General features: G+C 36.0%; 1 protein-coding gene across 12 annotated transcripts in view; it reads left to right on the plus strand.

Annotated features, from left to right (window-relative positions):
- SENP7 (SUMO specific peptidase 7) overlaps positions 1–17,713 on the plus strand; it is a 130,894-nt gene that overhangs the window by 94,583 nt on the left and 18,598 nt on the right. For all 12 annotated transcript variants that reach the window (XR_004901362.1, XM_036017978.1, XM_036017979.1 and 9 more), the window contains 4 exons: positions 5,939–6,118; positions 7,366–7,628; positions 9,257–9,390; positions 10,797–10,913. Coding sequence is in view for 11 of the 12 variants with exons in the window: in XM_036017978.1 (XP_035873871.1) it covers positions 5,939–6,118; positions 7,366–7,628; positions 9,257–9,390; positions 10,797–10,913 (694 nt within the window). In the remaining variant the exon portion in view is untranslated. The remainder of the gene's footprint in view (positions 1–5,938; positions 6,119–7,365; positions 7,629–9,256; positions 9,391–10,796; positions 10,914–17,713) is intronic.

The following is a 17,713-nucleotide window of genomic DNA, read 5'->3' on the forward strand; positions in this document are numbered from 1 at the left end:
CAACAAAGGAACCTAGAATAAATAATGGGGAAAGGATAGTCACTTCAATAAATGGTGTTGGGAAAGCTGGACAGCCACATCCAAAAGAATGAAACTGAACCCTACTCTCTACTGTACACAAAAAACTAATTCAAAATGGATTAAAGACTAAACATAAGGCCTGAAACCCCTGGAAGAAACCCCTGGGAGAAAACATAAGCAGTGAGCTCCCTAACATCCATTTTGGCTATGCTTTTTTGGATTTGACATGAAAGCAAAGGATACGAAAGTAAAAATAAACAAGTTGAGCCACATCAAACTAAAAGCTTCTACACACCAAAGGGAAAAATGAAATGAAAAGGCAACCTACGGAATGGGAGAAAATGCTTTCAAATCATGTATCTGATTTGGGGGTAATATTCAGAATATAAAAAGAACTCATGCAACTCAATAGTAAAACAAAACCAAAGTAAAAAAAAAATTCATTAAAAAATGGGCAGAGGAACTGAATAGACATTTTTCCAAAGAAAAGATACAAATGACACATGAAAAGATGCTCAACATCTCTAATCAACAGGGTAATGCAAACCTAAACCATAATGAGGTATCTATCACCTCATGCAAGTGGTATGCACAGTTGGTAGGAATATAAACTAGTGCAGCTATTATGGAAGATAATATGGAGGTTCCTCAAAAAAAAATGGAAATGTTATATGATCCACTAATCTTACTTCTGGTTATACTTCCGAAGGAAATGAAAACAGGATCTTGAGGAAATATCTGCACCCCATGTTTATTGCAGCATTATTCACAGTAGCCAAAATATGGAAACAATCTAAGTTTCTGTCAATAGATGGATGAAGATGTGGTACACACACACTGGCATATTATTGAGCCATGAGAAAGAAGGACAACACGGATAGACCATAAAGGCATTATACTAAAAGAAGCCAAACAGAGAAAGACAAAAATACTGCATGATATCTCTCACTTATATGTGAAATCTAATAAAGCTGAACTCACAGAAACAGAGACTACAGTGGTGGTTAGCAGGGCAGAAGCTAGGGGACGGGGATTGGGGGGAATGTTGGTTGGAGTAAATGCTCAGTTATAAGATGAATAACTTCTGAGGATCTGATGTGCAGATTTGTTATTATAGTTAATAACAAATAGTTGAAAGTAGCTAAGAGTAGATTTTACATGTTCCTACCACCAAAATGAAATGGTAATATGTGCTGTGTTAGCTAACATTATGGTGATAGTTGTGTCACTGGAATGGGGACTTGGCCTTGAGTAGGTCTGCCTAGGGCTGATCAGTAGTGTGTGGGTTCTTGATTTCATGCAGGAAGGATTTCTCAACACAAATCCAGGTGATTTTTAGAGGGCGTTTATTAAATCTGGAGCTAGTGAAACAAGGAAGGGCCTAGGATAGAAGAAGCAACAACAGAGGGAGTAGGTGGGGAAATGAGTTTAGGCTGGGCTGCTCTGACTCACTAAGAAGTCAGAGAGAAAGGGACATTGGGGACAGTGTAAGGGGGTTATCTCAGGATGAGCTGCCCCTGCCCCCAGTTGCAAGCTTCATGAGGTCCCTTAGAGTTGGGATACATGCCTGCAGGGGAGGAAGGACGGGCAGAGGAGAGGGTTTGCTTCTGGGATGAAGAGCATGCTGGGACCTTCATTTTGAGGGGTTTTAAAGGCTGGGGGTTCAGGGGAGGTCTCAGGGAGGATCATAATATAATATTCATCAGCTTTATGCAGATGTGCAAATGAGATTTATTCCCTTAACTTCATCTGTCTTGGGTTTGCAAATGGAACTAACTGGATTTCTGCTAATCTCCCTGAGTAGGGTGATTTGTTTTTTTCTCTGGTTGGGAAGAAGTGCAAGCCATTTACTCTTAAGTGTCCTTGGTTTAGGGAAGATAGGATTCAGTAGATAGCTGCAAATTGCTTCTGTCTCAGTTTTCTTACCCCACTTGCCCTGATTCACTAGCTTGTCCCAATTGCAATGCAGAAAATAAGTGTCTCAAATCAACATGTTTTATACCTAAACTCACACAATGTTTTATGTCAGTTACATCTTAATCAGCTGGAAAAAAGTGGAAGGCATTATTAAAAAAATAAAGAAGGATAGCTAGGGAGGGAGAGAGTAAGAGTGAGAGAATGGATTTTAAAAGGTATGAGCCAATAGAAAAGACTATAAAACAGATGTAAAAAGAACAAAAGAGCTAGAGATGAAAAGAATAGTGTTTGTTTTTCCTTGGAAGAGCCAGTAAAAAAGGAAGGAGGGAAGGGAGAGAGAGAAGGAGAAATGGAAGAGGAAAAGAGGAAGGGCGAGATAAAATGATGAAGGAAAGAAGGAGGAAGGAGTGAATGAAGGAAAGACAAAGGAAGAAGAAAGAAAAGGCAGACAGGCCTGCAGGGCACAGACAAGCTAGGTATAGAGAAAGAAAAGGATGGAGCAAAAAGGGAGTGAGGAAATGTATAGAAAAAGGCTATAAAGAAAGAAGGAAGGAGAAAGATACAAAGGGAGGAAGTGGGAAGAAAGTTTAAAGTAATGAGTCTGTAAGGAAGAATAAAATCTAAAAGAAGTGAAAGAAAGAATGTGAGTATGAGGATTTGAAAAAGAGGAACTAAGAAAATTATGATTTTGAACAGTGCGGAAAGAAATCTAAAAAGAAATCAGTTGGAATATTACAGTAAAATATAAGATGGATGACAGGTAGATAGGAAGGTTGGATAGGTATATAAAATATATAGAGAGGTGAGTGATTGACAGTCTGTTGAAAGGAACCAGTAAATAGAGAGTAAAAGAAAGAGGGGAGATCTCTGGCAAGATGGAGGCATAGGTGGGTGCACCGTACTTCCACGCACAACCAAGATTAGAACAACAACAATTTAGAGGCAGAATAACACCCAGAACTGACCGAGAATTTATCTGAATGGAAGTCGGACAGCCAAGAAGTTGAAGTAGACCTATTCATCCGGACCAGTAGCAGGGGCGGAGACAAGCAGCCTGCGTGGGTCACGGCATGGAGAACAGGGAGAACTGGGTGCACAAGGCTACCAGGAGGGAGCGCATAAGGCATCTGGGGTGCGCAGGATCGCAGCGGTTGGATCCTGAGTATGCAAGCAGCAGCTGGCGGACCCAGTGAAGTGGCGATTGTGGACCAGGGCAGAGTGCACAACCCAGGATCCCAGAGAAGGGACTGAGGTCCCAGGAGAAGGAGCTACCGCCATTGTTCCCTCCTGCCCCCGCCCCCGCCCCCACATACAACGTCACAATCTAGTGACTGGGGTGCCCAGCCCAGAGGAACACCTAAGGCTCCGCCCCTCACCGTAACAGGAGCGACCAGATCAAAAAGAGAGAGAGAGAGAGAGAGAGGGAGACATGTCTCAAACAGAAGAACAGGTCAGTCCGCCAGGACTCATCCTTTTGAGTGACCAAGAGATAGCCAATCTATCAGATGCACAGTTCAAAACACTGGTGATCAGGAAGCTCACAGAATTGGTTGATTTTGGGCACAAATTACATGAAAAAAATGCAGGTTACCATAAAAGAGATGAAGGAAGATGTACGGAGAGCCAATAGTGAAGGGAAGGAAACTGGGACTCAAAACAATAGAGTGAACCAGAAGGAAGAAAAAAAACAACTAAACAGGAAAGAATGGAGAAATAAGAATTCAAAAAAACGAGAAGAAGCTTAGGACATCTTTAAACATTCCAACATCCGAATTATAGGGGTATCAGAAGGGGAAGAGGAAAAGCAACAGATTGAACATGTATTTGAACAAATAATATAGGAGAACTTCCCCACTCTGGCAAAGGAAATAGAATTCCAGGAAATCCAGGAAGCTCAGAGTGCCCCTAAGGAGTTGGACCCAAGAAGAAACACACCAAGGCACATCATAATTCCATTAGCCAAGGTAAAAATGAAGGAGAGAATCCTAGAAGCAGCAAGAGATAAGGGGACAGTAACCTACAAAGGAGTTCCCATCAGACTGTCAGCTGATTTCTCAGAAGAGACCATACAGGGAAGAAGGGGATGGAGAGAAGTATTCCAAGTCATGAAAGACAAGGACCTATATTCCAGATTACTCTATCCAGGAAAGCTTTCATTTAGAATGGAAGGGCAGAGAAAGTGCTTCTCAGATAAGGTCAAGTTCAAGGAGTTCATCATCACTAAGCCCTTATTTTAAGAAATGTTAAAGGGACTTATCTAAGAAAAGAAGATAAAGAAAAAACATGTATAGTAAAAGGACAGCAAACTCACAATTATTAACAACCACACCTAAAGCAAAACCAAAAGAAACTAAGCAAACAACTAGAACAGGAACAGAACCACGGAAATGGAGATCACATGGAGGGTTAGCAACAGGGGAGTGGGAGGAGGAGAGAGGGGGAAAAGGTACAGAGAATAAGTAGCATAGAATGTAGGTTGAAAATAGATAGGGGGAGGGTAAGAATAATATGGGAAATGCAGAAGCTAAAGAACTTACAAGTATGACACATGGAAATGACTTAAGGGGGGGATATGGGTGGGAGGGTGTACAGGGTGCAGGATAGTGAAGGGGGAAAATGGGACAACTGTAATAGCACAATCAATAAAATATATTAAAAAATTTTAAAAAAAGAGGGGAGATAGGATAGGATAGGACAGGCTAGGAAGAGAGGAAAGGCAGGCACACTAGTAGGTACAGTGGATAAATAGGAATACAGAAAGGGTGCAAGAAAAAGACATGGAGAAATAGAATGAGGGAAGGAAAGGAGGAGGAAATATGAAAGAAAGATGTTTAAAATGGATTAATTTGTAATAAAAAGTAAAAAAACTAGAATGGCTGGAATGGGAACATTAGGGTAAGTTGTAAGTATTTGAATGCTTATTGTAAAATGCTTTTAAACTTTAATGTACCTGTGAATCACCTGTGCTTTTCTGTTAAACTGAAGATTCTGATTTAGTAGATATAGGGTGGGGCCTGATTTGCTGTGTTCTAACAGTCTCCCAGGTGATGCCACTGTCAGAGGCTGAGGAATACATTTTGAATGGCAAAGTGCCAGCAGATGAGGGGAGGAATACTAAAAGATTTGTCTCCAGTCAGTACCCATCTTGGGTTTATACTTACCTGATATTTCTATCCTTAGTTTAGTGGCTTGTTTTCTTAAAGTTGTACCAGATGACCTTCAGGACTTATTTATACAAGTTTTATATATTTCTTCAAATTAAAAAAAAAGTCCTCAGAGGAGGGTTTTTTCTTTTTTGTTTTGGTTTTGTGTTTTTGGCTCACTAAGAGGGGAAGAGTAATAAAGCAGACTGATTATCTAGAAGTTCTGAGAAGTAAAACCTGTAAGAATTTTAAAAGAAATATCATCTTAGACCACTCAGAAGCTCATACTATTCTTGAGAATCTTTTAATAGTGGCTCATCTGTGTAGTAGAAAGCAGATACTTTGGGAGAAGAAAGATAGTCATAAAATGGCTTATGGTAGCATTTGGAGGCTTGGTTGATCATAATGCTTATATTATGCTTTTTTGCATTGGTAAGATAGTCTTCCTCTTCTTCCTCTTCTCTCCCTTCCCCTCCTCCCCCTCCTCCTTCTTCTTATGGTATTGGAACTCTTAGTAAGAACTCTCTCTGGACAAGATTTTATGCTATGGAAATTTGCACTCATATTTTTTCATTACTGGATATAACTGAGATAATATAGTATAAGAGACTAAATTCCCTACATTTAATTATTTAATAAATATTTAGTCCTTTCTAATTGTAGTGTGATCTTTTTTACTCTAACCATATTGTTTGGGGTATTTAGCTATGTTTAGTGAAGTGCACTGGAAATGATATTTTTGAAAAAATTGGCACACAATTCTTTTTGAAATACAGTATACTAGAGTTAGATAGTGCTTAAGTGTTGTATTCCTAAATAGGTTAATTTATTAACTTGTTATATTTTATTTGTTTTAGTGTCCCTGAATGAGGTTTTATTGGTAGTGGATACCACACATTTAAAGAGGTTTGGTGTATGGAAAAGTAAGGACGATGATCACAGTAAAAGGAGTCATGCTATTCTTTTCCTCTGGGTCTCTTCACCTTATCTTCAGGAGATTCAGACCCAATTAGAAAACTCTGTGTTAAGCCAGCAATGTGAGTACAAAACGATTTCTAAATTTCAAGTTAACCTGAGAAGTCCTGTAAATAAAATTTTCTTTTAAAATAATTTAATAAAATGTAATTTCATTGAATTGAAATTAAGTTCATTGAATTAAATTTTTATCCCTTAATATAATGTAACAAATTATTTTATTTATCCACATAATTTTTCCTGATACCTTTACTCAACCAAATGACCTTATTTTCTAAAATAAAAGGAATACCTTATCTTTTAGTCAGTAACCATCCTTGACTCCCTTTCTTATGAATTTCTTGCCCTTATTTTATAATGAACTGTGAATGAGCTAATCAGTGGTGAAGTTAAATAAAATACAGAATTTTTTACCTTCAGTGTTTTCTTTAGTTTCTAAAAGAGAAAATCAGTTTACTTCTACATGTATCCTTTCTCTAAGAATGGGTTGGGTGCTTTTCTGTATGCTCCCACAATACTTACATAAATATGTGTGTATCTATTTAAAATTAGTTATTTTGCTCAACTAATTACTTCCAAATTAATTGGGGAAATTCTTGATTAAATAGCAGAGAAGTTGGAGATATATAATGAGCCATTTGTAATCATTATGGGGAAAGAGAATGTCATTTCAGACCATTATGGAAATGATTGATTAAAGAAAATGATATTGAAGGAAGTGTTTGATTGGGATACATATATTTTAAAAGGTTTTATTTATTCGTTTATAGACAGGGAAAGGGAGGAAGAAAGAGAGAGAAACATCAATAGGTTGCCTCTTGCTTGCCTCCAACCAGGGTTCTGGTTCACAACCCAGGCATGTGTCCTGACTGGGAATAGAACCAGTGGCCTTTTGGTTTGCAGGTTGGCATTCAACCCACCAAGCCACACCAGCTGAAGGTGGAATATTTTTTTAATTAATAGATTTGATATATGGAGGAGGGTAGAGAAAAATAATTAATTGCTTAGTTATCATTCATTCATTTATTCATTCATTCATTCAGTAACAGATATTTAGTACTGTCTATTAAATGCCAGGTCTCAAAATACAGAGGTCAGTACCATTGTGGAGCTTCCATTCTAATGTGGTAGGAGTCGAAAAATTGTGAATTTTGGTTCTAGGTTACTAATGGCCTATTTTGTGATTAATTTGACTGGGTTACTCCTTTGTTAGTAGTTATATACCAACCTTACTGTTATTAATAATCAAGTTATTTAAGTTATATTATCCTTTAAAATATTATTATTGATAAAACTTTTTTTTTAATAGCAAAGTCCAGTGAATTCATTTTCCTTGAACTACAAAATCCTATTTCACAAAGAGAAGAATTGAAATTGAAAGATATTATGACAGAAATAAGTACAACCACTGGAGAATTAGAACTTTCTTATCCATTGTCTTGGGTTCAGGCACGTCCTTTATTTCAGAACCTCTCTTCAGAGGAAAGTTCTTTTATTCATTATTATTGTGCTTCAACTTGCTCTTTCCCTGCTGCTACTGCTGAAGAAAATAAGATGAAATCAGTATCTCAGGTAAGCATATGGCTAATAAAATTCATAATGGGGAGGTAAAAGGTTTGGTAAACATTCTTTCATTGAAATTAGGCTGATTTCAAAATGTTGTTTCGCCAAAAGGGCATGATAGCCAACCTAAAAGAACTCCCACCACCAAAGCTAGAACAGTTTGATCAGCAAAATCAATAATGATAGTGTGTGATTATTACCGAAGATTAAAATGAATACTGCAAAATCTATATTGTTATAAAGAACTGAATTAATTAATGAATATATAAATAATAAATGATGGATAAGGGACAGTTCCTTATTAGAAGAGTATTCTAATTAATAAATATAAAAAGAAAGAAATACAAAACCAACTTTGGAAAAACCATAGTTAGGTTGTTGCAGGAAAGGTAAAAAAGATGCTGAACTTCATGGGTGAAAACTGAAGGAGAAACAGAATATGTGCATAATCTCAAAATCTCTTCCCCAATACATTGATCAATTACAAAAAGTAATAGCAATGGAGAGTCCTGGCAGACGGTGTCTTAACCCAGGTGATCCAAGTAATAAGACACTTCACCATAACATACCTGTCACATCATGCACTGAGAAGGGTACATCACTACTGTGGTATTCTTCCCAATATTGTATAACCTCAATCTAACCATGAGAAAAATCAGAAAAGCCCAGTTACAAAATAACTGATACTCAGTAGAAATACCAACGCTATGAAACACAAGGAAAGACTGAAACATTGTAGTAGGGTCCTGATACAGAAAAAAGGTATTAGTGGAAAAACTAGTGAAATCAGAATAAAGTCTGTAGTTTAGTTTATAATATTATACTAAGGTTAATTTCTTAGTTTTGGCAATTGTATTATGGTTATGTAAGATGTTAATATTAATGGAATTTAGGAGAGGCTTGTTTTTTTTTTTTTTTGCTCCGTGTCTATAAGTCTAAAATTATTTTGAAACAATAGTAAGTTTAAATATGTTGTGTTTGTTTAAAGTAAGAGTTTGGTAATATACATATGGTTTGTGTATCTTTACCAAATACCTCTAGAAAGAAAAGTGTGTTAACTTTGCTGTTTGTTAAGTTTGCTGTGATACGTGCATGTGCATGGACATGCTCACACACACAAGTTTGGTCTGGGGTGGATCTGTTATTTAAAAGGCTTATAGGAAGCCATGTTAGGAAGACAGGGCATGAGACCACCTCTGTACTTTTTATATGTATGTTGTAAAAATTTTGCGTGGTTACCACGTTGTATATGCAGATTTATATTCTAGTTTTCCATTTATTTATAGAATCTTAATTTATATTATAAACTCAGTCTCTTTCAAATTTTTTCCATGTTTTTATCACCTCTTTGGTTCATTTTAAACCACAGTTTTCAGATTCTCTTTTAATTATAAGGCCCAGATCTGTAAGTAGCACAAGTGAAGCTTTGACCATTGTATGTACAATGTCTTTTGATCAAAAATATTGTTTTGATGTTTACATTTTTGCAGATATTATAAAAGTATAGATATGACTAATTGATTTGGATTTCTTTTAGTCATATATTCTCTTATAAGTCTAGGTTTTTGATTGTCCTTTTCAGAGTTAATATGTATTTATATATTTATAAGGAGACTTTTTTTGCCATTTCCTATCAGCCCTCAAATATAGATACAGCCAAACCTAATTACACCTTCCTGCAAAAGCAAAGTAGCGGCTGCTATTCACTTTCTATTACATCTAACCCAGATGAAGAATGGCGAGAAGTCAGGCACACTGGACCTGTTCAGAAGTATGTACTGTGTCATGTCCTGTTTGTAATAGGTGGGCACACTAGTAAATTTCATTCATGTTGCTGATTTCAAGTAGTTTACCTTTTTAAGTGTTTTGAGTTTTTTCACAGTAACAGCTAACAGCAGAAATGTTTTTTTAAAAAATGTAAGAGAAAGTTAAAAAAATGTTACTAAGGAAATAGTTGATGCCATTTTATTTAGTTTTGTGTTAATAAGATAGAAATGGCAGCCAAACTGTCAAATTTTGTAAGATTAAAGCATTCGCTAAAAATATTTGAACAGCAATGTATGATTTTTAAGATATATATTTCATATCTGAATATAATAGGAAAAATGAAATTGTTTACTAGAGTATGTTTCAATTTAAGGTACTTTGGAGTTTATCAGAACTTCCCTTTCAGAAATGACTTCTTTGTTTATATTTCATCTTTACCTTCTCATGGTGAGAAGGCAGAATTGGAGGTGTGTGCATTGAGGGTGATTTTATTCCTCTGTGTAATTGTTTTACTGTGTTTTTTGTCGGGGGGGGGGGCACATGAAAACATGGTGTAGGAAAATAGCCATTAAAACAGAAGCCGTAATATTAGCATTTAAAATTTTCACATATTCTTTTTTGATTTAGGTGCCATGGTTATCAAGATTAAATCAATTACAGCTGACTTTTGTCTTCTTGAGTCTTTTGTGATTCAAAAAGTATATATTACACCTTTATTATTGACTACATTTGTTCAATGAGTATCACTTATAGCCAGGAATTCACAGCTGGTCTTCTGAACTTCAAGAGGGTGCCAGAAGAAAGATTCCTAATTAGTTGTCATCTGTTTTCCACTTATTTTTTGTGTTCTAATTGTTAATTTCCCTTTGTTCTCTTTAGTTTTACATTGTAAGCACTTTATTACGAGCAAGTTGCCTCCTAAACCTCCTATGTTATTTCTTTCTTACCCAGCTGCTGGTTAGACTAGCCACCAGTAGAGAATAGTTTCTGACTGCCAGCTTCTCTGAATGGAAAGGAACAATGAATCTGAATAGGGATTCACTCAGAGTTGGAATGTAGAGCATAGGAAAATTTTCTATGGTTTATTACATGAGTTTGTTGAAAGTTAAAAATTAGGCAGGAGAAAGACATCCTCAATGGTATTGTAACTATAACCCATTGATTTAACAGATGTTGAGACTAGCCCACATGACAAGGATTGGAAATGAAAAGTTGATCAATGAGAGTACTCTAAGTAGCTTGTGAAAATAAAGGAAGGAAAATACAATTGCTTGTATCCTGTCAAATTTTTTTACTCTACATATTTTAGTTATTGAATACTACTTCCCTATTACTATACCATATAACAAATCTTTTGGATACTAGAATTTTCAATACTAATATACTTTAACTTTGTTTTTACTTTTTAAGGTTGATTGTATATCCTCCACCACCTACTAAGGGGGGATTAGGAGTAACTAATGAAGACCTGGAGTGCTTAGAAGAAGGGGAATTTCTTAATGATGTAATTATTGATTTCTACCTTAAGTAAGTACAGTGCTAAATAATTGTATTTGTTTTACAGGTTTTGATAGAAAGTAAATGTTTTTATATCTGAAGTATTTAATTCTAGATAAAAGTAACCTGCCAGGATATCAGATTTGAAAATTTTTTGCCTACTAAGGTTTTCTAGAGTTGACTAATTAAGTTTGATTCTGTTACTTCCGATAGGTACTGTATACTTCAGAAGAGCTACTGTTTTTTGTTTGTTTTAGTTTTTGATTTATTCTTTTACTCTGGTGAAAGAAGTACTTCTGTAATTACAGATCAGTTTGAGTGCTAACTGAAAAGAAGCAATTCTGTGTAGTTATCTATTTCACCTTTTTTTAAAAAACGGATATAGAATCTTTAGAAAAATTGTTTAAAACATAACTTGGTAATAGTTTTGTAACTGGCTTTTTTCACAAATAATATATCTTAGACATCATAAAACACTAGTACATAAAAACTTGGCTTCCCTTTCTTTTATTGCTGCATAGTGTTCCATGGTTTAAAGTCCATTTAACCAATCATTGTTAATGAACATTTAGGTGTTTCCAGTATTATTGCTATTGCAAGCAGTGATTCAATGAAGATCTCATACATATATCTCTGTTCATGTGTATGTTTCTGATGAATAGTTTCTTAGAAGTTGAATTCCTTGTTAAGAACATGTATGTTTTCAATTTTTAGAGACTGCCAAATGGTATTGAAAAAGGCTTTATCAATTGCATTCTCATTAATACTGGATATTATTTTTTTAATGTCTCACAATCTGATGAGCAAAAAACTGGTATCACATTGTTATGCTTTGCATTTCCCTGATTACTTTTGCATCTGAACATATGTTTATTGGTGATATTTTTATTGTATTTTTTTATTACCATTTATCCCCCTTAAATCCCTTCCCTCCAGCAATCACCACACTGTTGCTCATGTCTGTGAGTCTTTTTTTCCTTTCTGATTGATCTTTCCACCCCCAATCCCTAGGGCTATCTGCCTGCTCTTTATCTATGAATCAGTTTCTATTTTGCTTGTAAGTTCAGTTTGTTCATTAGATTCCACATATGAGTGAAATCATACATTATTTGTCTTTCTCTGACTGGCTTATTTCACTTAGCATAATGTTCTCCAGGTCCAGCCATGCTGTCAAAAAGGGTAAGATTTTCTTCTTTTTATGGCATAGTAATATTCCATTGTGTAACTGTTCCATAGTTGTTTTATCCACTCATCTACTGATGGACACTTGGGTAGCTTCAAAAGCTTGGCAATTAAAAATAATGCTGCAATGAACATAGGGGGGCTTATGTTCTTTAGAGTTAGTATTTTGGGTTCTTTCGGGTATATTCCCAGAACTGGAATTGCTGGGTCATAGGGCAGCTCCATTTTTAATTTTTTGAGTTATCTCTATACTGCTTTCCACAGTGGCTACATCAGTCTGCATTCTCACCAACCGTGCAAAAGTGTTCCCCTTTCTCCACATCCTCGCCAGCACTTGTTTGTTGATTTATTGATGATGTCCATTCTGACCAGTGTGAGGTGATATCTCATTGTGGTTTTAATTTGCATTTCTCTGAGGATTAGTGATGATGAGCATCTTTTCATATCTACTTGCCATTTGTATGTCCTGTTATGAAAAATGTCTATTTAGGTCCTTTGCCCAATTTTTAATTAGATTAATTAGATTTCAATTTTTTTTTTGGTGTTGAGTTTGTTCTTTCTAAATTTTGGATATTAACTCCTTATCAGATGTATCGGTAAATATGTTCTCCCATTCAGTGGGTTGTCTTTTTATTTTGTTGATGGTTTCCTTTGTTGTGCAAAAACTTCTTAGTTTGTTGTAGTCCCATTTGCTTACCTTTTGTTTCTCTTGCCTGGGGAGATATATCATAAAAAATACTGCTATGAATAATGTCTGAAATTTTACTGCCCATGTGTTTTTCTAGGATTTTTATGGTTTCATGTCTAACATTTGTCTTCATTCCCTTTTAAATTATTCTTTTATTTCTTTTTATTGTCTGGTTGCTAAGACCAGGACTTCTAGTACTGTGTTGACTAAGGGAAGTAAAAGTGAACATCCCTGTCTTGTTCCTGATCTTAAGGGGAATGCTTGTAGTTTTTGCCTTTGAGTATGATGTTGGCTATGGGTTTGTCATATGTGGTCTTTATTATGTTTAGGTATGTTCCCTCTATTCCCACTTTGCTGAGAGTTGTTATCATAAATGAGTGATGGATTTTATCAAATGCTTTTTCTGCATCTGTTGATATGATCATGTGGTGTTTATTCTTCATTTTGTTTATGTGGTCAATCACATTCATTGATTTGCAGACGCTGCACCAACCTTGCATTCTTGGAATAAATCCCACTTGATCATGGTATATGATCTTCTTGTTGTATTGCTATATTTGGTTTGCTAATATTTCGTTGAGGATTTTAGTATCTATGTTCATCAGGGATGTTGGCCTATAATTTTCATTTTTTGTAGTGTCCTTAACTAGTTTTACAATTAGGATAATTCTGGCCTTGTACAATGAGCTTGGGAACCTTTCCTCCTGTTGAATTTTTCGGAATAGTTTGAGAAGAGGAGGTGTTAATTTTTCTTGGAATGTTTGTTAAACTTTATCTGTGAAGCCATCTGGTCTAGGGCTTTTGGTTGCTGGGAGTGTTTTCATTACTGCTTTAATTTCAGTAAGTGCGATCTACCTATTCAGATTCTGATTCTTCCTGATTTAGTTTTGAAAGACTGTATGTTACCAGGAATTATCCATTTCATCCAGGTTGTCTTAGTTAGCATAAACTTGTTTTTAATATTTTCATGCAATCCTTGGTATTTCTTTTGTGTCAGCTGTTGTTTCTCCTCTTCCACTTCTGACTTTATTTATTTGGTTCCTCTCTTTTTTTCTTGATGAGTCTGGTTAAAGGTTTGTCAGTCTTCTTTATCTTTTCAAAGACTAGCTCTTGGATTCATTGATATTTTGTATCATTTTTTAAAAATTTTGCTTATTTTGCCCTGGCTGGCATAGCTCAGTGGATTGAGCACGGGCTGCGAACCAAAGCATTGCAGGTTTGATTCCCAGCCAGGGCACATGCCTGGGTTGCAGGCCACGGCCCCCAGCAACCGCACATTGATGTTTCTCTCTCTCTCTCTTCCTCCCTTCCCTCTCTAAAAATAAATAAATAAAATCTTTTTAAAAATTGCTTATTTCTGCTCTGATCTTTATTACTGCATTTTGCGGTGTATAATGCATTCCCATGTAAAATGCACACCCACATTTTTGGCCCAAACTTTCAGGAGGAAATCTTTCATTTTAATTTTTTTCAATTTTTTATTTATATATACATCTGAGTATTGTATTCCATAGTATTATAATGCATAGGAATATTGTTATTGCTTTCCAGCATTACACTGTTAGTGTGTAAGCAAAAATAAAGTAAAAACACTCATATAGATACAGAATTAGTACTATCTGTGTATAGTGTGCATTCTTATTTTTCTCTCAAAAATTTGGGCTAAAGTTGTGCATTATACATGGCAAAAGGCAGTATTACTTCTTTCCTCCTCCTCACTTTGGGCTTTCTTTGTTAATTTTTTTAAAAGATTTATGTATTCATTTTCTAATTCCTTTAAAAGTGTAAAGTTATATTGGTTATTTGAGTTTTTTCCTGTTTCTTGAGATTGACCTGTAATGCTATGAATTTACCTCTCAGGATTGCTATATCTGTGTCCCATAGATATTGGATTGATGTGTTATCATTTTCATTTGTTTCCAGGTTCTTTTTTGTTTCTTCCTTGATCTCATTGTTGACTCATTCATTGGTTACTAACATGTATTTAGCTTCTATGTCTTTATGTATTTTTCAGTGTTCTTGTGATTGATTTCTAGTTTCGTTGCATTATGGTCAGAGAAAAGAACTTGATTTGAGTTCAGTCTATCTTCTCAAATTTATTGAAATTTGTTTTCTGTCCTAACATGTGGTCTCTCCTATAAAACATTCCATAAGCACTTGAAAAGAATTAATATTCTGCTGATTTGAGGTGAAATGCTCAGAAGATAACAGTTATAGCCATTTGATCTACTGTGTAATATAAGGTTGCTGTCTCCTTGATTTTCTGTCTGGAACATGTATCCATTGAAGTCAGTGGGGTGTTAAAATCCCCGATAGTGACTGTATTTCTGTCCATCTCTCCCTTTTGTCTATCAAGACCTTACATATTTAAATGCTCCTGTGTTGGATGCATAAATGTTTACTAGGGTTATATCCTCTTGATGGATTGTTCATTTATCATTATGTAGTGTTCTTCTTTGTCTCTTATTATATCCTTGGTTAAGTTCATTTTGTCATATATAAGTATTGCTACCCCAGTTTTTTTTCCCTTTCTATTTGCATGAAATATCTTTTTCCATCTTACTTTTCATTTGTGTGTATCTTTTGTTTTTTTGTTCTGAGGTGGGCATCTTGTAGACAGTATGTGTATGGTTGTTTTTTTATCCATTCAGCTACCCTATGTCTTTTGATTGGAGCATTTAAGCCATTTAGATTTAAAGTGATTATTGATAGATATGTATTTTTTCCCATTTTATTTTTTAACTATTTACTTTGGGCTTTTTTTTTACTTCTTCTTAAAGCAATCCCTTTTAACATTTGTTGCAATGCCGGTTTGGTGTTAACAAACTCCTTTAGCTTTTTGTTGTCTTGGATCTCCTTATTACTCCTTCAATTTTAAACGATAGTCTTGTTGGGTAAAGCAGCCTTTGTTGTGGGTCCTTGCTTTTCAGCACCTCGAATATTTCATGCCACTCCCTTCTGGCCTGAAATGTTTCTGTTGTAAAATCACATCAAAGTCTAATGGGAGTTCCCTTGTAGGTAACTGCTTTTCTCTTGCATCTTTTAAGATTCTCTTCTTGTCTTGAAGCTTTTCCATTTTAATTATGATGTGTCTTGGTATGGGCCTGTTTGGGTCCATCTTGTTAGGGCTCTCTGTGCTTCCTGGACTTGTGTGTCTTCTTTCTTCACCAGATTAGGGAAGTTTTCAGTCATTATTTCTTCAAACATTCTTGATCCCTTGCTCACTCTCTTCTTCTTCTGGTATTCCCATGATGAGGATGTGGTGTGCTTCATGTTGTCCAAAATGTTTCTCATGCTCTTCTCATTTTTTAAATTTTTTTCTTTTTGCTGCTTTACTTGGGTGTTTTTTATGACTTTGTCTTCCAGAATCTTAATTGATCCTCTCTGTCATCTCCTGTTTATTCTGTCCATTGTATTATTTATTTCAAATAGTTCATTTTTTATTCTGGCTGGCTCTTTTTATGGTTTCTATGTTTTTTTCCATGCTGTTGAGTAGCCTTATAATCATTACTCTAAACTCTGTGTCTGATCATTGTTTGTCTCCATTTTATTTAGTTCTTCTGCTGGAACATTTTCTTGTTCTTGTATTTTGGGCTTGCTTCTTTGTTTTCCCATCTCGGCTACCTCTTTGTGTTTTTTTTCTATGTATTAGGTAGATCTGCAAAGACCCTGGTGCAAGCCTGTGACAGATGCTGCCTGTACTTGGCCTTAGGCAACCTGTTGGAGCTATCAACGATCCAAATCTTGTGGCTCCCTGAGCTGGGCCTGGGTGCGGTGTGTGCAGAATGACCCAAGTTGTGCTCCAAGGCTGTCTTTTACCATCACCAGCCTTGGGGGAAGTTCAGCTCAAGTCTCAGAGCTCCCAGAGACCCATCTTGGTCTGCAAACTTTCTGTTAGGCTTTGTCAGTGAAATAGCCTCCAGCTGTACTCCTCAGCAGCCTGACTTAAGTTACATAGGGTGGGAAGAGAGGGATTTGTGCGGGTGGGGGCTATTTCTTCCCTTCAGGTTGATGCCATATAGAGAGAGGGGAGTGCTCTGTCTGAGACAGATGGTTTCTACAGTATGGGGAATGACTCAGCACAGGGATCTTGGAGGCTGACCCTTCAGCTCTTTGCCCAGAGCCACCAACCCCAGAATCTCCTCACACATCTCTAGTCCACTCTGCCCTCCCTGTGCCAGAGCCCAGGGTAAGTGGTTGCAAACAAAATTTTGTGCATTGGCCCTTTAGGAGGCTCTTTGTGTCTCTAGCAGTCTTTCCTTGGTGGACAGGAATCCTGCTGCTTTTCACAGCTGGATATTATCTGGGTTCCTTTCCTGGTTCTCATGTTTAGGCTGGGGAGCCCATCTTGGGGTTTAGACCTCACACTTTTCAATGGGAATCCCCTAGCCACAGAAATATCCCCCCAGGAGCTTAGCTCACTTCTTTGAACTCTCTCTAATTACTTCACTGACCCCTCTCAAACTAAATTTATTATCATTTTACTTAAAGCCATATTGTTTGATAATTCAATACTTATCCTAGTCATTCAGGTCCCAAATATCATACTGTCATTTATTCTCTATCCTTGATATACAATACAGATTTAATGTCTAGAAGTTTGATTTGGGTCTTTTTATATCTGCCATGTCTCTATTTAGTTATGATAACTGTTCAGAATATAGTTATAATAACTGCTTCAGTATGCTTTTCTACTTATTCTAATATCTGTTTTAAGTTCTGGGTCAGTTGGGTCTCTTGTTTGTTTTTTGCTTCTTTGTGTGATTGGTGATTTTTTATTTTGGGTGCTGGGTGTTTTTGTATTATTTATAAATATTCTTGAATTTTTTTCTGGAACACAGTTTATTTGTAAGTACTTTGATGCTTTTAAGAGTGACGATTTTTATGATTGGTTAGCTAAGACCAACAAATTAATACCTACTTCTGAGGAAAGACCTTTTTGAGTATTCTACTTAATGCC

Source organism: Phyllostomus discolor, chromosome 2 (assembly GCF_004126475.2).
Source record: "Phyllostomus discolor isolate MPI-MPIP mPhyDis1 chromosome 2, mPhyDis1.pri.v3, whole genome shotgun sequence".
NCBI lineage: Eukaryota > Metazoa > Chordata > Mammalia > Chiroptera > Phyllostomidae > Phyllostomus > Phyllostomus discolor.